The 27,988-nt window shown below is 40.7% G+C and overlaps 1 protein-coding gene across 1 annotated transcript in view; it reads right to left on the bottom strand.

Annotated features, from left to right (window-relative positions):
• Positions 1-27,988, bottom strand: part of PDIA5 (protein disulfide isomerase family A member 5) — a 185,858-nt gene that overhangs the window by 68,824 nt on the left and 89,046 nt on the right. The window contains exons 4-8 of the mRNA XM_069064939.1: positions 24,543-24,626; positions 24,280-24,325; positions 18,112-18,204; positions 15,982-16,042; positions 10,841-10,908 (exon numbers count right to left, since the gene is read on the bottom strand). Of these exons, the coding sequence (XP_068921040.1) occupies positions 10,841-10,908; positions 15,982-16,042; positions 18,112-18,204; positions 24,280-24,325; positions 24,543-24,626 (352 nt within the window). The remainder of the gene's footprint in view (positions 1-10,840; positions 10,909-15,981; positions 16,043-18,111; positions 18,205-24,279; positions 24,326-24,542; positions 24,627-27,988) is intronic.

Raw genomic sequence — 27,988 nt, 5'->3', positions numbered from 1 at the left:
TGGTTCTCCAAAATCTCTCCTCAAATTGAGGGTGTGTGTAAGGATAACTGTGGCCTTTCTCTCTTCTAGTATAAGCTAGATGGGCATGGCTAAAAGCCCCTGGCAATAGCTCCTCCCTTTGAGGAGAAGCAGATCCAAAATAGAATCCACCCTCCTTTGTCTGTTCCTCTCAATTTCGAAAAATGAAATGATTATTGAAGTAGATGCTCTGCCTTTTGTGGAGAGAGTGAGAGTAAGACAGAACTTTGGCACATTCCAGCAGACATCTGGATAACTGGAGTCTGCCATCACTTTTAAATCATCCCTCCTGACAAGTCCTGCAATGTGGTTTCCAAACTCATCTAATTACTCTTTCTATCCCAGTTGCCTTTTCTTCTCTCCCCTCTAAACCTCGCCTCTTCAACTCTCTGTTTCTATTGAACTGTATCCTGTGTAACATTTCACCTAATTTCATTTCTTTAAAGGACTAATTCATGAGACTCAGTTTACCTAAGTTGGCTCTAGCTATTCCATTCTAAATGACCTCTCTTCTCCATCCAAACTGTTTTTACCCTGTGTCAGGGATACTGTAGAGGAAAGGTTCTTAATCTTTTTTTTTTTCGTCATGGATCCCTTTGGTAGCAATGAATCAGCCTACAGACCCCTTCTCAGAATATGTTTTTAAATGTCTAAAATACGAAGGGAACCAATTATACTAAAATATAGCCTATTAAGTTGTTTTTTTTTTTAAGGTTGGAGACTCCAGATTAAGAACCCCTTTAACGTTTAGTATTATAGCACTGAATAAGTGTTTAGACCATTGGAAGATGACTTCCAATCCTTATGATTCTATCCCATGAGATAGCTATGAGATACAGTAGGCACAATGATGGATATGGAGCTGGGAGGACCTAGGTTCAAGGCCTTGCTTTACTTCTTACATGTGTGACTCACAATTTTTCATGGTCTCTTCACTTCATCTGTAAAATGAAAGGAGTGGCTTGGATCAGGGGTTCTTTGTTTGGGGGTTACATGAATTTATTTTGTAAAACTATTTTGATAATTATATTTCAATATAATTGATTTTTTGTAATTTTATTTTATGCAATTACAAACATTCTGACAAGGGCCAGGTAGGCCTCAGCAGACTGCCAAAGGGCCGTCTATCACACACTAAAAAGTTAAGGGTTCTCAGACTAGTTCTTGACACTGGGGTGCCTTCTCACTCTTAATTATATATTCACCAAACATGCCTTGTGCCCTCTTGCCTCTTTTTTCACATTGCTTCTCTTGCCTGCAATGTTCTTCTCTCCTCTCTGCCAAATCTTACTCATTCTTCAAGGCTCTATTTAAATCCTTCCACTCATTTCCCTGACCTGAAGTAAGCATTTCTCCGAACTGCTCTGAATGAGGCTCCATCTGACAAATGTTTGCTGAGTGAGTACTGTGTGCTGCTACTGGGTCAGCTGTAAAGGCAATCGAGATTTGGTTCTGAGCCTGAAGGAACTGACAATGTAGTGGTAAAGGAGACAAGACAAATGGATACATATATATGATATGGTACCATCAAGATCACGGTGCAAAGAACTCTTGATGTTTAAAGGAAAGAAACAAATATTGGCTGCATAAAGGAAGGCAAACTTTATGGACAAGATGACAGCACTGACATATGAGACTTTGGTAGAAAATGGTGGGGAGGGCATTGACTGAGGAATCGCAAGAGGAATAACCTGAGGCAAGGTGTGGTCCAGTCTGCATGCCAAACAACGGATGTGCAGGAAAGTAATGGGGTACAAAGTTGCAAAAAAGCCTCGAATGACAGGCATAAAAAGTACAGGCGTTATTCTGCATGGAATGGAGAGCCAGTGAACATTTTTGAGCCAGGAAACAGAATAATCAATGTCATGGCTAAAGAATCTGGAAGTAACAAGCAATATGGATTGGAGGGAACAAGCCAGAATCAGGGAGACCAGGGAGAAGGCTGTTACATACTTCAGAACTAAGGTACTAAGCAAGGCTACTGAAAGTAAACTAGAAAGAGAAGTACAGATTTGAGAGACATTGCAAAGGAAGACTAAAGAGTGGGTGACTAACGGGGTATAGCAATGCAGAGAGAGGAAGAAAGAAAACATGGTCCTAACAGTGCAAGCCAGTGTGCCTGGGAAAGCAAGGATGCTCCTGCCAAAACAGGGGTGAGGAAAAAGGAGTCATTTGGGGGTGGCCAGACAAGGGATCTGCCCAGCCCAGGGCAGTCAATGGCAAATGGGATGAACAATCTTAGATACATTCTGAGGTGCTGGTGGAACACCCAATTGAAAATTTCTAGCAGGGACTGGAAATGTGGGCCTGGAGTTCAATATTTGGGAGAAGATCCATAATAGAAGCCAAAGCTAGAACTGTGGGAGTGGAGAACATGGAGAAACAGCCCATATAGGAGAAAAGTAGGGATAAGGACAAAACCTTGGAAAACATCTATATAGGAGGTAGGAAGAGTACACTTTATTTAAAATGAAGAGTTTACATTTATCTAAACTGGTAATTCTTAAACTGTGCAAATCACGGTTTCATAAATTATGCACATCATAACTGAATGCTTTGTGGCAAAATCACTTACCCAAACACAGCAGTGAGGCTGTTTATTGTTAATTCTGAGGGGATATAATGACTAAATTTGGAATGCTTTTTCCATCCTGTAGCTTAGTGTTGATATGCAAGCCAGTCACTAATTTTGCATTTCTCCATCCTCTTGACAAAATGGTGAGACGCAGTTTTAAGATGTGGAAATATTTCCATTTTGCAAGATATCTAGCCAAAAAACCCACCAGGATTTGCAAATGTTGTCAAATAAACATCCATTTTCAAATGCTACTAAGATGCCTAAGAAATATAAGAAATGTGCTGGAGGCACTGGAAAATATCTGATGGCTATGAGGACCCACAATTAAGAAAGTACAAGCTATTCTTTCTAGCTCTTGGTCCACAGGTCCTTCTCCTTTGACTGCTGTTTCTGCAACACCAGCAGTAGAAAAAGGGTTATCTAATCAACCTCCTTAACTAATCAAATTCTGCAACCAATTCACCAGATGGAAAATTTTCATTTGCAGACTAGATGAAATTTGAAGATTATGAAAAAAATTTGATCAAGCTTTTTTTTTTTAAAAGCTATTGCTTCTAGACTGGCAAGAGGTTTAAAATTTTTGAGATCTTCATATTCTTTATGCAGCAGAAATATATTGAACACATTCCTTTAGAATTGGAATGTACCTGGGTAATAGATCTAAGCAAAAGAAATGCATCTTAAGCCCTTAGAAATGAAAAGGCAAGTTTGCTGGAAGGGCAGTCCAAGAAGAGGAAATCAACTCTGATAGCGCCTCAATCAGTACTTCATGGAAGCACTGGAATAGGAGGCACACACACAGTTTTAACACATGGGGAACCCAACAGAAGAGAAGGAGCAACTGAATACTGCAAAACTAGCGATTTTGCTAATAGGTAATGCAGGGCACATGAAAATGCAAGGGAGGAGGGGATAACAGATAAATATCCAGATGTTAGGGCCACTCTGTGATTCCAACTGGCTTATTAACAATATCTTAATAGATATGCTCCAAAAGATTTACAGAAGAGCCAAAGTGTCCATAAGGACTCACTGCCCAGAAAGGTATCAGAATTAGGGGTCCAAGCAAGACAGGGAAGGCCAGACAGTCATTAGGCATGAGAACAGGCTAGAACCAGACCTTGTCACAAAACAGCTAAGGGTTTAGGATTAGAAAACATTTTAAAGGGTGGCTATGGACTAATACCTAAGGTCAAATCCAAAAAAGTAGATTAAGAAAACAGGTAGGCAGGTAATGGCTTAAAAATTAGGTCAATTATACAGGGAAGAGGTAAAAAAATCTGAGCAGAACAGCAGCAGGGATCAGCAACTAAAAAATGAGCTCTCAAGGGTGAGGAATCCATTCACAGAGGCTGTTTTTTTTAAATGGGGGGAAGGAAGGTTAGAGGTAAGGAACTTGGATAATAAGGAATGGGAAACAAAGGGGCTTGAATTTAGAAAAGGAATCTGGGTAACAAGAATGGAACACTAGCCACAAAGGAGACTCTAATACATTAAAGTCCTAATAAAGGGCTATATCATTCAGGAGCCCTCTGTATACAAGAAGTCCTCAAAAGGAATGCATTTCTTTTGCAAAGTAATACACGGTGGCTAAGTTTTTAGTATAGCTCACAAAGGCCTATTTATACCATAAAATGAAGTATTCTACAGAAAAATTAGTTCAGAACTCTGACTTGGGAACTCATGGAATACATCTCTGCCCAACCTCCTGATGCTACAGAAGGAAAATCCCCCTCTCCCAGTCCTTTTTACTCCCTACACTGTCTATTCCATTTGTAAAGCAATGGGAATGGGCACTCCTCCAGTGCTGAACTACTGGTGGTAGTTACTATGGACCAGATGGAACTAGGGCTTGGGCCACAGGAGAGAAAGAGCAGGAAGGTGAGGTCCTGGGCAGGAAGCTATGGGCAGTCAGCACCTCCTACCACTGCAAATTCCTAGAGATACTTTTATAACACCGGTAGCTAGCATTTACACACAACAGGAAAGTGCTGAAAATTGCTCTCCCTGTTATATTAATATCCACAGGCTTAATACCTACATGCTTCAGAAAGCAGAATTTTCTGTCAATAAAAATATGTATATCTGTAAAAAGTCACATTTAAAAGTATCCTTTATTGTCCTCCTATTGGGGAATGACTGACCAAATTATGGTCTATGGATATAATGGGATCCATTATATATTGTATCATAACAAGTGACTAAATGGAAAGAACTGTTAAGGAAATTGTAAAGAACTGTATGTATGAACTGATGTGGAGCAAAAGGAGAACAATGACAATAACATTATAGAGAAAAACAACCTTGAAAGGTTTTGAACACCTGTCAATGCAGGATGACTATCCAGGCAACTAACGATGAAAGATGTCACTCGATGCACTCAAAAATGCAGACACAAACATATGTTTATTTAGGCATGGTCAGTGCTGGAATGTGTTTTGTTTGGCTGTGTATGTTAATGATAAAGGTTTTCATTTTTTATTTTGTTCTGCAGTGGGAGTGGGGGATGCAGAGGGAGGGACAGATTTTAGAGGCACATGGAAATAAATGAGGATATTTTTAAAAGTGTCTCTCATGGAGGGTGCTCATCAATTGGGGAACAGCTGAACAAGCTGTGGTATATGATAGTGCTAGAATGCTTTTGTAAGAAATGATGAGCAGGACAGTTTCAGAAAAACCTGGGAAGACTTAAATGAACTGATGCAAAGGGAAGTGAGCAGAATCAGGAGAACATCGTACACAGTAGCAGCAATACCGTAAAGATCCAGTCAACACAATGATCCAAAACAATTCTGAAGGACTCTTGATGAAAAACACTACCCACCTCTAAAGAGAGAACTGATCAACTCTGAGTGAAGATTGAAGCATACTTTTTTTTAAAAAGTATTTATAAATAAAGTATTTATTAAAAAAATAAAGCATACTTTATTTTTCTTGTTTTGTTTTTGTGCTTTTTTGGTAATACTGCTGGTATAGAACTATGTTTTGTATGACTTCACAAGTATAATTGACATCCTATCTTTGCCTTCTCACTGGGAGGGAACTCAAGAGAGGGAGAGGATTCAGGTCTTAAAATTTTAAAAAATGTTAAATATAAAAATAAAAACAAACAAAAAAAACAGGCAAAAAATAGAGTCCTTCATGACAGCCTGTAAGCACCACAATGTCCTAGGCTGCTACCTACTTTGCCTAGTTCTAGTTCCAGCTTTCCGTTGTCCCAAGTCACTGCCCATGTCACTTCTTTCCTTTTCTTCTCTTTTTGGCCTGGTGCTTCCCTTTCCACTCCCAGGGCTTGTGCCTTCTAACTAGGGTTTCTTGCTTTCCTGGTCCACCCAGTCTCATAGTTTATCTGCTGTCCTCCTGTCCCTGAAACAAGCACATGGTCTTTGGGACCCGTAGTGCAAATATAAACAAGGAAGCTATAAAAGTTTTAAGTTTTCAAAGTCTCACAGAATTCCTTAAGAGGCAAATGATACTCGGCTTGATATTTTCCAATTATAACCCCATTCTTATCTCTCCTCCTGAGAGCACCCCTGATCACTTGTGCTTCTTTTAACTTAGGCACTGGTGCTGCTTCCTCCTCTTGTGAATAAGGCTGCCTTCAACAGCTCTCCCATCTTCCTTATGTTCTTATTGAGGTCCTGTGGTAAAAGCACAGTGCCCAGCACATAACAGACTCTTAACAATGTTCACTGACTGACTGAAATGTTCACTTTTGACTGAAAGACAAAAGACCTGAGGGAAATGTATTACTAGTCAGTCTCTAGATACACAAAGAGTTACAGGAAGACTGACCTGTATTTCAGAAAAACACTTAAATTTCTGTTTACACACCTACTTCTTTACAACATTAAGGTATTGGTCTTTCACTATAGGAGGTAGGGCCAGGGCTCAGGGACAAGGAAGACATGAGCTATACTATCAGAAAGACTGGAGAATGTAAAGGAACAGAGCTGGGAGCTGACCCTTTCTTCAAGGCCACTAGAGACTCCAGAAGATTGCATTAAGGAGAGAATGGTGTCAAAAGTTAGGAATGAGGGGCGGCCAGGTAGCACAGCGAGTAAGAGCACCGGCTCCAGTGTTGGAATTACCTGGAGATCGAATCCCGGGCTCAGACACTTAGCACCCACCCAGAAACACCTGGCCGTGTAACCTTGAGCAAGTTACTTAACCCCAATTGCTTAGGGGTGGCCAGGTGGCTCAGCGAGTAAGAGCACCGGCTCCAGCGTTGGGACGACCTGGAGATCGAATCCCAGGCTCAGACACTCAGCACCACACCCAGAAATAACTGGCCGTGTAACCTTGAGCAAGTTGCTTAACCCTGATTGCTTAAAAAAAAAGTTAGGAATGAGTTCTAGGCAGTGACTGGGTCTGCAGCTTCAGGGGGAAAGGGAGGGGTGCAAAGAAAGGAAAGGAGAGTCACTTGCCAAAGCTGGGGCAGATGTTAGACAATTTGCTGAAGCGAGAGGTAAATGAATCACCTACCTGTACTTCCTGCTAAGGGAAGAGAGTGCTCAAGCCCAAGTGCAGATGGGAGCAAAGAAGCTCACTTGAATGGAGAGGAAAATGAAGGGGTGACATGTGGGATGGTTACCAAGAAGATACAAGTCATGTAAAAACTCCTAATATAGCTGCTGCCTTCCAAAAGCAAGAAGAGAGTGAAAAGAATCAAAGGGAGGTACAAAATCTGTGGTAAACTGAGTTAATAAGAAATGTCCTCTGTCGGTTACTAAAAAACAAAGCTCTCTGAGAGAAAATAACAGGCGCGGCTCTTTAAAAGCACCATCAATGTAAGCAGCACAAACTCAACAGGGACATTTTCTTGGTTCAACTAAAGAGCCAGTTCTGACTGAAGATTGTCATCGAGGCAATTTCAACAGCCACTAAACCTAAATCACGTTTCTGTGAGACATCTTTCCCAAACAGCTCCCAAAACATCCTGGATGTTTTCTAGAGTTTCAGTGTATTTCCATGTACAAGTGGAGAAATAATGGGAGTGACCTGACTAAGGCAGGAGGAGCTCTGTCTTCACCCAATCCATTGCTACCAATCTCTTGGATCCCATTATTCAAAGGCAGAAATTTGAGAGAAGAAGGCTCTGCTACTGTCTGACTGGACTGCAAAACACAGAACAGAGAGCACCTTCAGATGCACCATCTTGTAATGCAGCCTGGGATTCTGACAAGTATATTCCTCTTTCAACATGACAGCCGCACGAGACAGTTTCTGACTATTCTTGCTTTGATTTCTCCATCTATTATTGTAGCCTGAGAAAGAAGCTAATCTACTGTTTGAAAAACTCAAAGCAAATTAAGAAATAACCTAACAGAGTAGGAGAAGCTTGTCTCAACTAAATCAAGGCTGCAGTTTTCGTGAGTACCTGAAGATGATGTTTAAAACATCAGAAGAGAAAGAAACTACTACTAGGTTTATAGGATGCCCCCACCTAGCAAAATATTGGATACAATGTGTTGTTAGTTTGTTCGGGTTTTTTTTTTGGAGGGGACGGAGAGGAGGTGGGAGTGGATTCTCATTTCTTATGGATTTTTCTCAAAATAAGTGTTTACTATACCTGACACTATGAAGGACAGTAAGCCCTGACATACTTTTGCTTTTTTTTGGAGGGCAATTGGGGTTGACTTGCCCAAGGTCACACGGCTAGTTTTTGTGTTAAGTGTCTGAGGTCGCATTTGAACTCAGGTCCTCCTGACTCTGGGGCTGGTGCTCTATTCACTGCATCACCTAGCCACCCCCTAGACATACTTTTTTGTTTTGTCAATTAGGCTGATGATTCTACCTCCTTTGTTCTCCAGTATGCCTGGTTTTCATACGCAAGAATCAAAACCAAAAAAGGGAAATTACAAATTCCTTAAAACTTAAGAGTTTATCAGTCCATTTATAACAAAAGTTTTACAACATTTTAAAAATTAAGTGACCATCTGTAAGACTCTGGGCAAGTCATCCTACTTCCCAGGGAGTGTTTCCTCATCTATAAAATGAAAGACTGAACTAGATGACTGCTAAAGTCCCTTCCAACATTAAAACCTAAGGTATTAAGTATTTAAAGAGTTTTCATGAAAGGGATAGTGATTAGTTGTTCTTAATTAACACTGAGGCAAAACAAGAGGAAATAGGCTCAAATATGCATAGGAAAGATAGAAGAAAAACTTTAATCAACCAGAGGGAGAAATTCTTAGAATAACCTCCCAAATCTGGCTGTTTCTTGATGTTTCTTTTTAATTCCTCCCAAACGTAGGCCTTCCTCAAAGTTTAGTTTTCGGCCCTATTTTTCTTCCTTTACCGTTTTGCCCAAGAGAGCTCATTCTTTCTCATAGCTCTAGTTATCATCACCACGTGAAGAGCTCCCAAATGAACATTTCCAGTCCTGAGTTTTCATCCAAACTACAGTCCTGTATGTTAGTCACATATTTCACCTTTTACTCAAACTCAACCATCCCAAATGGTCCTTCTCCCCACCCCCAACAAGTCAGTCCTTCTGCCTGATGCTCATTTTTCTCAATGACACTGTTATTTTCCCAGCCACCCAGGTTTGCAACCTCAGTAATGCTTTATTCCCCCCTTTTCTTTCACCCCTACTGCTAGTCCTGGAGTCCTACCCATTTATCAAGATGTTTCTTGGAGTCATCCCTTCCTTTCCATTTGTACTATCATCATTCTAGTTCTAGTCCTTTCCGCTACCTTCCTGAACTAGTACAACCACCACTTAACTGACCACGCTGTCTTGGACCCTCCAATTCAAGCTTGAGGAATATTAAACTTCCTAAGGCCCTCCACAACATGGCGTAACTTTATCCCCCACTACACCCCTATGGCTACCCCACACTCCAGGCCAAAATGGGTTATTCTCTGTTCTCTAAACAGACCCCATGATTAGGGCTCATGCTTCTTATCCAACTTTATTTCCCTTAAGTAGATTATGACCACATTTTAAACCTTCTCTCTACTCCTCAATCTCTTAACCATAGCCCTCGAACACACTCTTAAAAAAAATAGCTAAACCATAGCCATCCAACAGGAGCTCTCTCAATTTCTGTCCTCCACTCAGAAAAACTTCTCACCATCATCAGTAACGTTCCCTTTGGTGACAAAACAAGAGAGATCTCTAATGCTGAGTAAGGCTAATGCTATTTTTGCTTTCAATTGCATTTTTCTTCCATTTCCTCTAGGACCCTACTCCATTCATCAGCTTCTCTCTTTTATCTTCCAAAATCTGCCTTTACCTCGGTTCCTTCCCATCTATTTATAAAACATGCTCTATTCTCCCTATTCAATAAGTTCGATCTTTTTTAGTCCTATCTTTTCATTATAAAACTTTAGGGAGAAGTGGTCCACACTCAATGCCTTCAGTTCCATATATCCATTTTCTCCCTAATCCTCTGCAATCTATTTTGATCTCCCATCACTCTACCAAAAGTCGCCAATTACCTAATTTTCAAGAAGTCCAGTGGATTTTTCTCAGTCCTCATCCTGACTGATTTCTATGTAGTAAACTGACAGAGATACCGCGTTTCCTTGTTTTTACTCCTATCTCTTTCTTTCTTTCCTTCTCCTTTACTGACTTTAGGACTTAATTTCTTAAAGTAAAGGCATCTCCAAGTCCTGACCTTAGCTCTCTCCCCCTTTTCTTTCTATCTTCTTGACCCTGGCTGTCTCATTTACTCCAACTTCAGCCATCATCTTTAGGCAGAGGACTTCATGATCCTAACCTTAGATTGGCATTGGCTTGTCCATTCTATCCGCACTGATTCTCTGGCCACTTGCTCTAAATATTTTAGTGCCCTTGGGACTGATTCTCCTTCCCCCATTGTGTCACTATCATCTTTCTGGTTTCCTACTGCTGGAATGGTCTACTCCACAGACAATTCCTGATCTGCTTACACACTATCTGCATTTTCCTCACTATCTGCTCATTTATTACCCTTTTTTAAATTGGTGGACTCTCCCAGTCTCCAGGCTATGCACCAGCCTGCTGCTGACTCCCCAGAATGTCTTTTCTTAGCAGAACTGAGAGATCTCTCACACCACACAACTCATTTAACCCTGCATTACACTAAGTGTACAAAAGGGCCTTCTCTTCCATTCAACAGACCCAGAAGCTTTAGGTCTGAGTCAATGTTTCTATTTCCTAAAATATCTCTTTCCCCCTTCCTTTGCTTATACATCATTCCCTCCCCTGACCTTCAGACTTGTACCCTTGTACCCAGCAAATAGCATCTCACTTACATGGGTGCCTTTTAGTTCAGTGGCCGCCTGCTGGAAAGATGGCATCATCCGCTTACACATGGCACACCCTGCATCACAATCAAGAGAAAAGTCAAACATGGTTATCCATGACCTGAGATTATCTTCAACCTCTCCTTCCCACCCTATACAATTATAAGATCACAGTTTTAGGGATTTACACATTTAGACAATATTTAATTTAAGTATTAGATATTAAGATACATCACCTAGTTCAAACCTCTCCATTTTACCAATGAGTAAACTGAGAACCCGAGATTAATATGCTCAAGGCCACATAAGCCCCTGAATGGAAAGATGTATGGAAGTTTTTAGGAAGTTCCTATTCTGTGTGAGGCACTATGCTAAGTACTTTATAATGACTATCTTATTTGACTCTCACAATTCTCCCTGTGAGGCAGCCGTTATTATTACCCCCATCTCTAGAAACCAAATTGACAAGAATTAGCATATATTGACTACGTGCCCAGCACCGTGCTCAACAATGCTGTCTAGAGTTATAATTTCATCAATGTATTGAACTTCCCAGGAGGAAACTCTAACAATACAGACTGTTGTTATCTTCTCTGTACTTTGCAGTCTCAGAGGTGCCAAGGGTACTGAGAGGTCCAGTGACTTGTCCAGCGTTACACAGCTAGTATATGTCAAGAGATAACCTTTAAACTCAGGTGTTTCTGACCCTGAAGCCAGCTCTCTTTCCAGTACACCAAGCTATCAGACAATGTAAGGCATACTCCTTTGCCTTCAAGTCACTTACAATCTAACTGGGTTGACAGAGCCAACACCTGTTAAATAATTAATGTTAAATTGTTTGGTATTAACTATGTGTGTAATTGATATTCAGAGACTTGGTTTTACAAGTTAAGAAAACAATTCACTACAACACTAAACTATACTGAATCATTTTAATCGTGTACTAGGCCCCCTAAACTGTCTAGTCCATTCGCTGTCCAATGAACAGCTCAGTAAATGCACACTAACACTGCTATAAGCTTAAATACATCATTAGAAAGGAAAGCATGCCATTGAAAATCCAATAATGTAACCCAGAACAAGAACAATTAGGATTCTCTCTACCACTGCTCTCCATCATTAAAAGGAATCTTAAAAATGATGAAGAATGGTGCCATGAAGGAGCGAGGTACAAAGGAAAGACAACTGGGTGTCACGGGGCCGAGATACGGTCCTGGCTCCTCAGTCTGGAAAAATCAGAGGATACTAGCTTTACCACTGATTTGCTGTGAGACCTTGGTTATGTTGTTTGGCTTCTCTTTTCTTATTTGTAAAACTGAGGAAGTCTGATCTATAATAAGTTACATCATGTATGCCAGAACACTAGAAATTAGGATTATCCACACCACTGTCTCCTACTACTAGCAGGGACAATTAAAACACTGACTACATTAACAGACCTTGCTGGTGATGAAGGGAATGGGCTTTATTACATGACAGCATTTTGGGACTCGATGATGTCCTTTGCCGGACAAAGTCATAGCTGGAGCTCATGCTTCTTTTGGGGAAGCTTTGGAACTGAAAGTCTATTTAATGTTATTTTTGTATTTCCGGAGAGTGGAAAAGTCCTCATTTCAGCTCAGCCTCAGGGATTCACAGAGCACCAAAATCTCAGGCATCACACATACAGTATAAATTATAGAGGTCATTTTAACATCATTTGAACTCCCCCTGCCCTTAAATCATATTAAGTATTCTGCAATGATCATGCAAAAGAAGAGACAGTTCTCTTGCAGACACAGGCAGTTCCTGAAGGACCATATTGCCTGCTAATTTAACAGATGCTGTGCTGAAACAGGTTTTGAGAAGTGTCTGATAGCCTCAGAAGCCGAAGAAGAAGCCATGCGAAGTGTCAAACAGCAGATTCCCATCTCCATGCATTATGGTGGGACAAAGGGGCTGTGTGTCAGCATTGTCAGTGTTGCCAAGGCCTGCTTCAGGCTAACATCTCAGCAGGAAGTGAGTGGGATAAGGAAAATGGGAAAATTTCCTCCTTGGAGTACATCCTAGAGAGCAGGGTTGAAATTCTCAAATTCTCAAAACTACAGAAGCAGCAGAGTGCTATGGTAGATAAAGCTGGCTTCACAGTGAAAAGGCCTGGGTTCGAGAACTACCTCTGTGGGACCCTGAGTGAATCATGCAAGAACTCAGTGTCCTGAGATACTCTCTAAAGTGTAAAGCAGCTGCTGACATGAAGTGATAGGAGGTTTTTTCACTTTAAATTCCATACCAGGAGTGATGTTTGATACAGTTCATGTGGTCACTCCTGCTCCTTTTCTCTCCACCACCTCCTGAACTGGCATGTTAAACCAGACAGACAAGGAGAGGTGGAGACAAAGGCACAATTCTGACTTGCTCAAAGGCTGCAGCATCTCCTTTCTGCAAAGGGGGGGAAAAAACCTCCAAAAATTCAGATCTCAGAAATGTTTGTTTATACTATTCACTCATCCTTCAGCTGATTCTTCATCATCTTGGTAATGAAAAATGTGAGAAAAGAGAACATGGAATTATCTAGGGAACCTGTCCCCCCTACGGAGATCCATAAAGATGAAAAGGAAAAAAGATGGACAACCCCAGTAAGCTCAGCTGGATGCACATTCTCTAGGGAAACAAGCCTAGATAAATGTGCCAAGTGAATATCAGAGGACTATCCCGGGAAGGCATTATTTGGCTGAGGTTCAAAGAGAGAGTTTCCTGACCCCTCTCTCTGTCTGTAGTACCAAAATAAGAACAGCAGAGACCTGTGGAATGAATAGCTTAAACAATGTGGGTGATTAGGGAGGTTTGGTGGGAAATTGTTTGATCACCAGCAGGTTTTTCCCACCACTGGAAGAGAATAGAGGCTATAAAGGTGAGATGCAGCTGTGCTCCCACAAGAAGGATAACAGAATGCTTTTGGTGCCAGGCTCTCAAAATGACAGCCACTAAAAGTCAACACTAAAGGGACTGTGGGTGGGTTTATAAGGAGGGGAGAGAAGAGAAATAGCATCTGCTCTTTCATCGTAAGGCTGAACCCTCTGAGGGTGGATCTGCCATTTTGCCTATTCTCCTGTCAGAAAAATTCAGGAGGTGACTCCCAGAGAGAATGACTGTAGTCGTGATTAAATCGGCCCAACTTAACACATCTCAGAGCATTATTACCTCCCAATTTGTCCATCAGGCATCAGGAGCACACCCACTCAATAGGGAACAAGACACATCTAGTTTAAACTTGATTATCTCTGGCTACTTCCTCAGAACACCCTATCTGCACCCCAAGTTCTGAATCACCAACACAAAGGGATTATATAAAGAGAAGTCACAGCCACCAAGTGAGGAGGGTGGACAGAAGGGCCCTCAGGAAGGTAATCTGTGGTAGAGAGAGACAAGCCGAAGAGAACTCACAAGATCAATGATACTAAAAAAGAAAACAAAGCAAACCATCCAAAGAATATATAGTATTTCTCCAAAAAGGCAACTGATAAAGTCTTCCAAAATAAGCTAGGCTAGAAAGCAGAAATGGGGTGCTTTAGAAAATCAAGGGAGGCTGGAGCAGAGGACTTCTTATTGGTGCTCCAGGACCAAAGTCCTTAATGGTTCTAGGGAAGTGTTGTAGAGTGGAAAAGGCACAGAATTTGGAATCAAAGCTGGGTTCAAATGCCAGTTCTGCCAATTTACTATTTCTGTGACCTTGGGAAAGTCACTTATTATCTTCAAGTCCTATTTTTCTTGTCTATAAAATGGAACATTGGATCAACTGATCTCCAGAGTCCACCTGAGCTCTAAAGCCTGTGACTCATGACCCAGTACTATTTAAACAAAAAGCTCTCCCCTTCAAAAGCAAAAAAAGGAAGGAACCTCTGAAGTAATCTCATGTAACTGGAAGGCATAAAGGGCACAACACAGAGAAAGAGAGGCCAGCCCAGAGCTACCAAGAAGGCAGGGTACAGATGGTGGCAGCAGCAAGAGATGGTCTTGGGTGTCGATCTGCCCTCCTAGGCAGAGTCTCAGGCCCCAGTTAGGCACAGCAGTCAGGCTCCAAGAGATAAAGTATGGTGTCAAGAGAGTCAACATGAGATATTAATGATGATCGTGTGCACAAAGAATAAAGGCTATGAAAAGGTAAGGAGGACAGAGTCTGCTCAAAAAAGGCTTCAGGGAAGAAGCTGACTTTAAAAGTAAAAATGAAAAATAGGACAATGCTAACCTTCAAGTGCTGATGTCCATATCCCAACACTCAAATACACCCATCTCCTCAAACATATGTCCCCATATTTATACACACACACAGACATATGCATATGCCCTTTCAATCTCTTTGAAAAACCTTGCATTACATAGAACGTTAGAGCTAGAAGGGATTAACGAACCACTTTACAGATGAGGAAACTGAGGCTGCAGAGGAGCCAGGTTGCTAAGCCAAGGTAGACCAGGTGATAAGGAGCAGAGCCAAGCCTGGTTTCCTGCCTGGTCCTGGAGGCCAGCACACTGATCTCAGATGAGTGCAGGCTCCATCGGCACACTCTTACTTGCTACTTGGTCACTTAATGACACAGTAACAAGGCATTCTGCCCCAAGAAGCATAGGTATCCAAGAGACCACCCTACAACCTGAGCTCAAGGAGGGAAGTAACTAACTTTAGTGACCTGAAAGAAAAACAGTCTTTTAGAATGTGAAAGGAGCAGGATCACCCCAAAGAAGAAACTTTTAAGTATGACTTCAGAGTTTCTGAAAGGAGAGATGATGAAAACAATGATGAGAGGAACAAACTGAACTGGGGACCCATTGTGTGTTTGATGATACACAAAGATAAAAGATACAAGATTAAAGAAATACTCAGGCCTAAGAAAGGAAAGCGCTACAGATGTGAAGGGGAAGGGGCCAGAGTAAGTGGGCTGAAGACAGAATGCATGATGGGCTCTGAATTCTCCATGTGGGAGAATTGTATCAGAAGACGCAAAGAGCCAAAGGGAAGAATGAAGACATGAAAAAGACGGAAATGAGAACCTAGGTCCTCTGGGATAAATGAGGGCATCTGAGGAAAGCCTACTCCCCACTCCCAGCTCTTGGGGGATGGGGGAAAGCAACCCAAGATCAGTCAAGTCCCCCAAGCAAGATCTCCAGTCACTCACAAGGGGCATAGAACATCATCAGAAGAGGTTTGTCATCCTTCTTCACAATCCGTCTGAATTCCTAAGAGGAAAAAACAGAAATGCATGTAAGTAACGACATAAGAGAGAACACATACAGCAGTACTTGTAAAAAGAAGAGTCAAACTTTATAAAGCTTAATTTAAAACCCAAGTTATCTTAACATACATACATGTTAGCATCCATTCTACAAAACCTGAATGGCTTCTTACACAAGCCACGATTTCTAAGAAAGATTACAGTTACATATCTATCTATCTATCTATCTATCTGTCTGTCTGTCTGTCTGTCTGTCTATCTATCTATCTATCTATGAGATACTGGATAACTCCCAAAGTATCTATGCTAACAGATTGGGTAAACAGGGACAATCAAGACATGAGGCATGCTTGGTTTAGGGACACATACTGCACAGACTCGGAGTTTCAAATTCATCAAGGTCGTGTCTCATCCTGTAGATACGGAAACTTCATCCAGAGACTCAGAGGAGTTATGTAACTCCTCCAAGGTGTCTCTGCTAGGACCAGTGTCCTGCATCCCCTCCAATATTCTTGACCTTTCTGGATAGCATATATATATATATATATATATATATATATATATATATATCCCCAGCTGTGTTCAGAATAACTTAACATTAAAATGAGGTCACATCTCTGAAACTCAAAACAACTGACAACAAGGAAAGAGAACCCATAAGTGTGTTCACAACAGGGGGAAGTCTCTGAGAGCTGAAACATTTGGCAAAATCATGTAACTGGAAGTTAACTATATGGGTACTTAGACTCTGCCACTAACTGTCACCCACATTCCACCAGGGCTAAATTCACTTTAGAATATTACCTTCATGAAAGAAGAGGATGCAACTCAGGATATCAGAAAAAGAACATTTTAAGAAAATATCATCAAAGCTACAGAAACAATTGGAAACATGTTTAAAAAAAGAAAAGCCCCAAAATATGTATTCAGGAGTGCTGGGACACAGAGATTAAGGTCAGGAACAGAAGGGAAGACTATGTGCTATATTCAGGCAAGGAAGGGAGCAAGCAGATAAGGGGATGGTTTACCAAAGGGAAGGCTCCAAGCCCTGAAAGAGATCAATACCTTTAACCTTCTATCTCTAGCAATTTCTGAGAATAGGTATCCAACAGCTGAAGTGGGCCAGGGAAGCAGGAGTGAATGAGGACCATCCCCTATACCCTTCCCATCACAGAGTCACCATAAAGAGATGAAATTAGGCTGAAATGATGCCAGGGTGTACACTACACCTTAAAATTTTTTTCTCTACCTACTTGCTGATGCTTGAAATTTCTTTAACTGTGACAATGTCTTTTATCTCACAATGAAAGGTTCAAAATGCAAACAGCCTAAGATGTAACTCACAAAGAAGAAAATGAACTCACCCTAAAGGGTAACCAGTCAATAAAATAAACGCATGATGGCACTATTTTGATAGGAAAAAGGATATAAAAGAACAATAAGACACTGCGGTCCTAAAATATGAGATGTCACTATCAAGTATAGAAATGCACAGAAACGGAAACGGATAGACACCTGCTTCAGAATTCTGCTAAGTTACGGCCCCATTTATCTCCAACTGGGCACCACATTGAATGTTTTTTGTCCCATGTTGTCTGATAAAAAAAATCCCACTTAACTGTATCATATATGCCAACATTGCTTTGCATGATTTGTAAAGTGTTTAGTTTAAAAGCAAACAAAAAAATCACGGCCAACTTTTGTCATAAAGAAGCTTTGTTCCTAGAAGATATTACTAAATTCTTACTGATGTCATAATATCATCCTCATAAACAAGCTAAAGAGACAGAGATGGCAGGCAGTTTGTTATCCTCTATCATTTAAATTTCAGAAAATGAAATAAGCACGTAAGATCCACCCCCTGCCTTCGACTTCTATCCATAGAGCCCACAAGGCCTCCTCCCCTACAAGAAAGTATGAGCAGCATGAAATACTGGAGCATTTCAGTTTTTTGCATTTCTTCAGGTGACTCTGTTTATTTTATCCTCAGTGACTCACAACAGCCTGGACTCAAGTGCAGAAGTAAATTTCAATATAAATAAGAACTCATTCAGTTTGGGGAAACTGAAATACCTTTTCACTGTCAATGTGGATGACGTCTTTAGCTTCAGGATCTTCTTCCCAAAGTGGGGCCCCTTCTGGATCCTTCAGAAAGGCCACTATAGACTAAAACAGAAAAGACAGAAAAAAAGGCATTTTATCTGAGACAGATGAGACACTCAGAGTACCCTGCTCTTCTCCCTTGTACATACAAGGGTACCCTAAGCTTGTCACCCATAAAGTTTTATTTCATGACTAATACAACTGCACAGCAAAGATCAAACACTGAATCTGTCTTCTAAAAAGGAAAAAGGACCCCATACTACCCATTGCTTTCTTTCCTTCTCCCAACTTCCCAAACAGGCCCTTTCACTAACCCTGGTCACACTGATCCACGTGTAGGCAGTGTCTACAGACGAGGCAATTGTTTGGACAATTCAAATCAGAAAGACACATTTATGCCTCAATTACAAAGTCTCATCTCCTAAAAGATGCCTCCCTTAATTGGAAAAGAGGTGACAACTTACTCCCACCTGTCTAAACAGCAAACTTCCATGACTCTTTCCCACTCACTGTGTCATTGAGACTGCCTATATATACCACGACTATGTAATTTTAACAGATTGTTACCTGTTTAGTATTTACATCAGCCTCATATTAATTAATGTGTACTCTCCTCTCCATGTCTGCCTGCATCAATGTCTCCAACTGGGAACTCCCTGAAGAAAAAGTTTATGTCTGCATCACTTTTCCTCTACATTACTTAGCACCTTATCACCTGAAAAGGTTTATGGTAATAAAGAACTGATAAATCACTGAATCTCTCCGGTCTCAGTTTTCTCATGTATTTATAAAAAAACAAAACAAAACAGGAAATGCTGCATTAGATGATCTTGGAGATTTCTTCCGGCTCTAAATAAAATCTCTAATCCTATGACAGATGCTTAATAAAAAAGGATTTGGGAGACTTTATTATTTTAGTAATTGTCTTAATTTTCTAGTTCATTTGAAAGGTACAAGCAAGAAAGGGGCATGATCACTCCCTTCTCTCTACCCCTTGGGGTGCTGCACAGTTCAAGGACCACCAGGTCCTAGCTGGAAGTCCTCTCCAACCTTCCCCCTGATTTCCACCAAGTTGTTTATGAAGTAACAGGGGAGATAGTAAGCAACGGTCTGAGGGATTACACTGATCATAGCTGCTCCAGCATTTCTGAAGCAGCAGCTCAAAAGTTGTATCGTCAGACTACTTAAGGCCATCTTGTGTTAAGTCTTGAGTGAAAAGGGAGGCCAGTCTGCTAAACATCCTCTGAGGTTCTGTATCCATTGTCACTTATAGGCTGGGCTATCAATCACAATACTTGATATTGGTTGATAGCTCAGCCAGCTAATAACACTGAAGCAAAGAGGCAGTAAAGGAAGTTATAAACATAGCAATTATTTATGGATCACCCTTAGTATATCTGCTTTCAGTCCTTGTCCACCAGCACTAAGGTGGAACAGAGAGCTGAGAACAGCCATTCCTTTTCCTCTGAAGAACCTTAAGGAGGGGACAGTGAGGGTCTGAGGGAGGGTGCTAAAATGTCACCTGGACCACCATACCTCAAAGCCAGGCTAGGAGAGATGCCAAATTTGGTGTTAAACAAGATAAAATCCTCAGCTCTCCCTGATCTGCCCAAGCAAGTGCCTTCTAATTCTATGGACACCTTTTTTGTAAGCTTCAGTGAACAGTGACAGTCTTGGGGCAGGAGTGGATGACAGGAGAGAATCCTTCAAATGGGATTACACTCTTAGTTTTTATTCACTTAGTAAATTTCTGAAGAGGGCCTTAGGGAGACTTGTCTCATTTTGAGAATCTGTTATCTGGAAACAGCTGTTATGAAAGAAAAGGGAGGAGGGCCAAGAATTAGAAGGACTTAATTCATTCAATTTTCCCATCCAGCCAAAAGAAGAAAGCTGTGAAGTACCTTCTGGCATCAGAAGAGAAGAGCCAACCTTTCTTTCCACAGCAGCCAAAGGGATTATTTCCCAGACAGTTGCCAACCCTTTTATCATGGGGTACAAGAAGGCATGGCTTGGACTGAGCCCTCTCAAATGTCTTATATACCCATAGCCAAAGACAGTCACATGAAGGCACTTGTGGTCCCCGTCTCATTTTTGCCATTCAGGATATATCCCAGTAAGTTTTTGGTGACATTTCCCCCCACTGATAATACAGCCTTGTCTCACAGCCATGAGAAGAGAACAAATGTGGCTGAAGGAAATGGCATCTTTTAACTGAAGAAATTAAACATACGGACAATCTTTTGAGCTTCAAGGCTAACTCTTGTTTAAATGAAATTGAATGATCTCTCTCTGAGGATCTCAGTAGAGGCTGGGCAAGTTCAGATGGGGAGAAAGGAAAACCAGTAATTGCCCAGGTGCTCTCAGCGTGGGCTACAGTTAAGTTTTCACAATATGGCAAGTATTATACGTTCACAGAATTAGAGCTAGAAGGGACCTCTGGGGACATTTAGACCAAACCCCTCATTCTATAGAAACTGAGGCCCAAGAAGGTTAAGTGATTTGTCCAAGGTCAAACAGGCAGTAAATGGTAGAACTGAAATCTGAATCCATATTCTCTGGTGCTAAATCATTGGGAAGGATCCAGTGCAACCTTGCATTGTACATTTTTTGTTATCTTTTGACTCACTATTATCTACTCCTAAGAGCTGGACTCTGGGACAGTTAAAAGGGAGAAAGGTTTTAGGAACACTAGGAATATGAGATACGATGATTCTGTGTTATACAGGAGATCAGCTGCCACAAGATCTTAACCAACTTATAGCCCAGCTAAATATCATGGCAGATAGATGGAATGTCTTCCTAATAATACATGGAAGACAATGCACCTTTTTAGAAAAAAAATTCAAATGAATAAAATAAAATACACAGGAAAGAAAACACAAAGGAAACCAATTATGTTGAAACACAGTTACCAAAATATTTTTTAAAAAAACAAGTTTATGAATACTAAATTAAGCCCTGCACTTGTAGCACTATGTCCTAAGGATGTTACTGACCTCTAGGTACTCTAAGACTTCTATGGACAAAAATGATCATCTAAACATTCATGGCAACAAACAGCAGAAACTAAACACATCCAGCGATGGGTGAATGGCTGAACAAATTAGCATATGGAAATGGAATGGAATAGAATGACAGGATGAAGAATTCGGAAAAAAACATGGCAAAACTTGTATGAAGCAATACCAAGTGAAGCAAGCAGGACCAAAAGAACAATTTATACAATGAATCAATGTCAACTTGCTCAGACACAACAGTCAGGACATTGCATGTACTGTCAAAATTAAAGGCTACATTCTTCTTTTCTGTTAACAATCAACAAGCTAACTTTTTTGCCTAAGGTACCTTATAAGGGAGACTGCATGAGTATTTACTGCGGAAACATCTATTTTCAACATAAAACATATCAAATTTTAAAATGAAAAATGTTTTAAAATGTAGCATTAAAAAAGATGCCAACTTCTTTATGGAAACCTCACTTAAATTATAGCTTGGTTTAGAAAGATAAGTTATTGAAAGTTGCCGCTTAAGTTGCCTGACATAGAGAATTTCAAAGCTGAGAAAGGAATCTAAAAGAGGGGTAACACAGCAAATTAGAAGTCCCAGAGTTAGGTGATATGAACCAGAAGGGAGCAGAAGCATATTTTCTTTTCACGGTTAAGTCCCACTTTCAATAGGCAAAACAAAGTCATGAGAAACTTGGCAAAAGAGGGAAAGAGATTAGACTAGATTAATCCTAGACTAATTTGCACTTCAGTCTGAATAGGTTTGGAGGGAAAATTCTGCTGTATTAATATTTGCGTGTGAATCACTTTGGAAAGCCCCAGATAAGGAAGAAATGGTAAAAACACGCCAAATACTAGGTTTAAGATTAAATAATTTTTTCTTCAATTTATTATTTATTTTAAACATTTTTTTAAAGATACTGAGTTCCAAATTCTTCCCCTCCCTCCAATAACTCCCTTACCCACTGAGAAGGCAAGCACTATATCAACTATGGATGTGAAACCATGTAAAATATTTCCTTATTAGCCATGACACCAAAGAAGCAAGAAAAATAAAGCAAGCCAGAAAAATTATACTTCAATTTACACTCAGAGTAAATCAGTTCTTTCTCTGGAGGTAGAAAATATTTTTCATTATGAGTCCTTCAGAATTATCTTGGATCACTGTATTGATCAGAATGGCTAAAACTTTTACAGTTGATCACCATTACAATATTACTGTTACTCATTCTGCTCACTTTACTCTGTATCAATTCATATAAGTCTTCCTAGGTTTTTCTGAAACCAGCTCCTTCATCATTTCTTGTAGCACAATAGTATTCCATTACAATCACATACCACAGCTTGTTCAGCCATTCTACAATTGATGGGCATCCCCTCAATTTCCAATTCTTTGCCACCAGAAAACAGCGACTATAAATATTTTGTATAAATAGATTCTTTTCCATTTTCTCTGATCTTGTGTTTTAAGGTTTAGAAAGGACATCACAAGTACATCGGTTGTTGGGTTAATTCTAGCTTCTTAAGTTATTTCTTTTTTTTTTAATTTTATTTTTGCTTTTTGGAGGGGGGAAGGTAGGGCAATTGGAGTTAAGTGACTTGTCCAAGGTCACACGGCTAGTTTTGTGTTGTGTCTGAGGCCAGATTTGAACTCAGGTCCTCCTGACGCCAGGGCCAGTGCTCTATTCACTGAGTCACCTAGCCGCCCCTTAAGTTATTTCAATGTTAATTATAAACTGTAGTTCAGACTCATCACCTATCTCATGGATCATGGTAATGGCCACTCATTGGTCTCTTTGCCCCCACTCATGTCCTCTTTCTCATGCATTCTCCAAAGGCAGAGTTTGACTGTGTTATTGCCCAAGATTAAGTATGTGCAGTGGTTTCCTTCTACATCTAGGATAAACTACCAACTCCTCAGGCTTGTTTGGCATCTTCTGCAATCTGACCAGAACTGCCAGATCCATCGTCACTTTATGGGACCTACCTCCATGCATTCTGAATGTCAGTTGTCAGACAGGACCACTAGTTATTCTCTGGACTCCCCTATTTTCTGCCTATGGGTCTTTGCACAAGACATCCTTTATGGCTGACTTATAGTCCTTCCTCATCTCTGACTCTCAGAATCCTTATCTTCCTAGATGTTTCAGCTCAAGCGCCTTCTTTCTAACTCCCAGACAAAGTATGTGACTCAGGACGGAAGTTCACCCTTTTCCATAACCAACCAGTATAGTACATCTGATTATTTCAGAATCTAAGTTAGATCTGGATATACAGTTTGCAAATCACCAGTGCTCACTACAACTGCAAAATAGGCGATAAGTAATCATGTGTCATGTTGTTTTTTGGGGACAAATAACCAGAACTACTTGGGCAGAGAATCTTCTGGTTCTGTCAGGAGATGGAGAATGGCTCGGAGTGCCATAGAATTAGAAGGGATCCCAGGCCAGTTGGGAGAGAAGATTAAAAAAAGGAGAATGCTTTAGTTTGAGAAGAGACCTGGCAACTCAGTCTTAGTCACAAACAGAAACTACAGTTAGAAAGAGAAAATAGAGTTTGGAAAGGAGGTAAAAATGAGGAAAGGGCAGAAGGGTTTGAAGCAGAATAGGGCTGAACAGAAATACCCAGACAAATGGATAGGGATTGGTTTGGATTAGATACCATTGATTTTCTAAGTTGGAACTAAGCCAACATATCTGTAACTCCCAACCTGTACATTGTTTATATGTGCACTCACGATCAATGGCCTGAAGTATTTCATTACTGTTGTCATTACAACAGGAGAGGCAAACAGGACATAAGGGAGACTTTCAGAGTTATAAGGAAAAGTCCCCACCCATTGGGTAACAACAGTGCTTTGATGTCACTACTGTACTACATAATTGCTGATTAACTGAATATTTTTCTGTATTCTTTTGTCATTATAATTTTAAGAATAATGTATATATATTTGTATACACATGTATATATCTGAGATATTCTACTGAGATGCTTAAGAAAGAAAAATCCCTTTATGAGATTCAAAACAACTGTTTGTAGAATTTGTCCTGCTTCCTTTCAAAAAGAAAACTGCCAAATACTTAACAGCAATTCAGATTCCTACCCTTGCTGAAAATCAAAGAATTTGGTTTACCTTAAATGTCACAGCACGATTATATTCAGTGTGAAATGCACCATCCCTGTCAAACAGAGAAAGAAAAAAAGTGTTGAGACTTAAAGATGGCCAGGAGGGGCCACAATTCTGTTTTCCTTTTCTTCCCAGGCATAGTCAGTTAGTTAAAAATGTAAAATCTCCATCTGAAATAACACCAATCTAGTGGGCTCACTTTCAGTAGTGAGGAGAACCTCATGTAGCTATTTTGAAATTACAAGAGACCCGCATCCCTTCACACTCACTTGTAGTGAAATAATTCCACTTTTTTGTCCTTTGTGCTCGGGTCAACTTTCATCTTCTTACACAATTTCCGACTCTCTGCATCACTGCAAAATATAAATGTTGGGCACCATTGGTTATCTGAATTCCTCATGATAGTTTGGGCAGACCAAGGCCTAGTGGAATTTCCTAATGAGAGAATGGGGAGATGGTTGTACAGATAAACATTAGTTAATGTATAAATCATATAACAACAGATTTTTGCTGAGTATCTTCTGTGGCCAAATCACAGAACTTGAGCAATTAAAAAAAAAAGTATGGGTCCTTGCCCACAGACAATTTATAATCTGTTAGGAGAATCAAAGCATAAATATATGGCAGCACATGGTTAAAGTCAAATGGGGGATACAGACATGAGATCACTGTAGGGTAGAAATGTCTGTGATGGCTTCACAGAGGGACCTGGGTTGGACCCTAACAAATAGAGATGATTGAGATAGAGATGGGGGAGGATCAACTGGAAGGAACAGATGGAACAGACTGAGATGGAGAAATGCAAGATATGTGAGGAATCAGTCTAGAAATTTCAAGCAAGGGAATAGTGGGGGAAATGTCTGCAAAGGAAGGTTGGAAATTGATCGTGCAAGGTTAGAGTTTGGACCTTATCATGTAGACAATGGAGAGCCATTAAACATTTCTGAATGGAGGAATGACATGACATAGGAATCATAGAAGTGTAGATATTACTTAACACAACTCTCATTTTATGGAAAAGAAACGGAAGCTCCAAGATGTTAAATGAGTTGCCACAAAATGGTGTTGTAGATAAAGATGAATCTATCAAGAGTAGGGAGGGTCTGAAGTGATCATAGACTTAAGGTTTGGTGACCAGGTGGGAAACAAGGAACATCTAGATACAAGAGATGCCAGAATGGAAGAGCTGACAGGACTTAGTGGATACAAGGGACAAAATATCAAAGACAATTTCAAGGTTTTGAAGTGGGCAGCCAACAGAACTGACATCCCTGAGTGTGTGTGGCTGATAAGAGACAGGAAGAGGGGCAGACCCTGAAGGGAGGTGAGTGTTAAAGCTGCAAGAATGAGGAGATGGGCAGGAAGAGAAGCCTGGATGGGCTGAGCTACACCTGGATGAATGTTCTCATAAGTCAATGAGAAAAGCCTTGAAGGGAACAATAAGAGAACAAAACTGAAAACCAGGGCAGTGTTGTGGAAGTACAAGAGGAGGGAAGGTAAGGAAAGAACAAGCAGTTACATAATGCCTTTAGGGTCAGGCCCTGTGGTAGGTGCTTTACAAACATTACCTCATTTGATCCTCACAACAACCCTTCAATGTAGGTGCTGTTATTATCCTCATTTTACAGTAGTGGAAACTGAGGCAAACAGAGGCTAAGTAGTTTGCCCAGCGTCACACAGCTAGTAATTCTGGGGCCAAATCTGAACTCGGGTCTTTCAGACTCCAGGCCCGAGGCTTTATCTGCCACGTTATCTAGCTGCCTCAAGAGGAAGAGAACCATGAGAAGGAACATGAGGGCTGTGGCCTAGCTATGTACCTGCTCCATTCTTTGCCACAACCTCCCTAATAAATTGCCAACATCTGGATTCTGTTTCCCCTGGTACTTTTAGGTCATCAATGACCTCCTTGACAAACCTAATAACCTTTTTACTGCCCTGATTTTTGCTGACCACTGTTATAAGTAATGCACTGACTACCCTTTTGGAAGTTCACTACCTACTTGACTACCCTGGCAGCAGTAAATATGTGAACATCTATTATATTGACAAACCACAGTTTATTCAACCAGTCTGCCATTTATGGGCATCCACTTTATTTCTGGTTCTTTATTATACAAACAGTACATTGGACCTCTGGTTCTGCTGGGTAGTGGTACTGTTGCATTAAAGGGTATGAACTGATCATGTAGTCCTTTTCTTGCATAATACCAAATGAACATCTAGAACTATTAAGATACTCCACAGGTCTTCCTTGCTAGATATTTCTACCCTTATGCCCCACCATCATCTCCAGATCAATATGTACAAGCACAGTCCATTTTCTTCTTCTTAGCCAAATTCCTCTCTGATTAATCTTTCTTGGTCAATAGCATAACTGTTCTCCTGGGCTAAAAACCTGTGAACTGTTTCTTCTTAATACACTAGATTTTAGTTACTAAATATTGCTCCTTCCTCCTTGGGATATTCCTCATTTTTTTTTCCATCCTCTCCATTCCCACTGGTACTTCCCTAGTTCAAGGTCTCAGATTTCTTGTCTCAGTGACTTCAACAGTTTCTTAGCTGGCTTCCTTCCTGCTTCCTGGTCCTGAATATCACTGTTAGAATAACCATCTTGAAATGCAGCTTTCATCATGCCACTCTCTTGCCTAAGAATCAATAATGGTCGCCTAATTGCCTACTGTATTTGATCTAAGCTCCTCTGTCAGGCTTTCAGAGCCCTTCACAATCTAGACCAATGCTATGCTTCCAACATTTTTCACAATTGCTGGCTTCTGATCTTTCTGTCCCTGCTGCCTTGGCCTCTTTGTTCTCCTGACTCAGCACAAGTATTCTTTTTGGGGGGTTAGTGTGGAAAGAGAACTCTAGCTCCTGTGGAGGAAGAAGAATAGCAGTGCATGTGGAACCCTAAGAAAGACCAGTCGGAAATGTCCTTTCTGGGAAGAAGTCCAAATTCTCCTCCAAACATCTGGGTAACCCTATCCTCCATCAACCAATCCTGCCTTCCCTCCAGGTACCCCTCTTCAACCACAGAGGGACTCCTAGGGAATCTTCTGCACACTGCTTTAGGGTCTGGGTAGCAGCCAGGATACCCAGCTATCCATACCAAGGCCCCTACATGCTTTCTGTGAACTGTCTGGCCCATAAGACAGTGGGGTCAGATGAAATGTTGAGACAGAAGACTAATAGGAAACACTAATAGGAACACTAATAGGAAATATGGGCAGCTAGGTGGTACAATTGACAGACAGCTGGGCCTGGAGTCAGGAAGATCTGAGATCAAATACAACTTCATACACTTACTAGCTCTGTGACTCTGGGTAAGACAACCCTGTTTGCCTCAGTTTTCTCATCTGTAAAATAAACTGGAGAAGGAAATAACAAATCACTCCAGTATCTCTGCCAAGAAAACCCTAAAAGGGGTCATGAAGAGTCAGACATGGCTGAAAAATGAATGAACAACAACAAGAAAATGCATAAACGCCACAAGTATGGCAAACATTCTTCCTCCTTCTCCTCCAGCTCTAATTAAGACTGAATCCCTCTCCCCCAACCCAAGTCACACTACCTCAACTCTTCTGTCAGGCCCTGGATGCACTATTGTGCTGGGTGAAAATGAGATTGCAACCGTAAGCTCAGCCAATCATCACTTCCCTGAGTGTCCATAATGGTTGAGGAAGGTGAGAAAAGGATCCTTACCAGTCTAAGTCTACCTCTC

This window comes from Petaurus breviceps, unplaced genomic scaffold, assembly GCF_028583685.1.
Source record: "Petaurus breviceps papuanus isolate PSGF00001 unplaced genomic scaffold, PetGlider_PUasm1.0 90654, whole genome shotgun sequence".
NCBI lineage: Eukaryota > Metazoa > Chordata > Mammalia > Diprotodontia > Petauridae > Petaurus > Petaurus breviceps.
The sequence above is the reverse complement of the archived record's forward strand: the minus strand, read 5'-3'. Positions and strand labels throughout refer to the sequence as shown.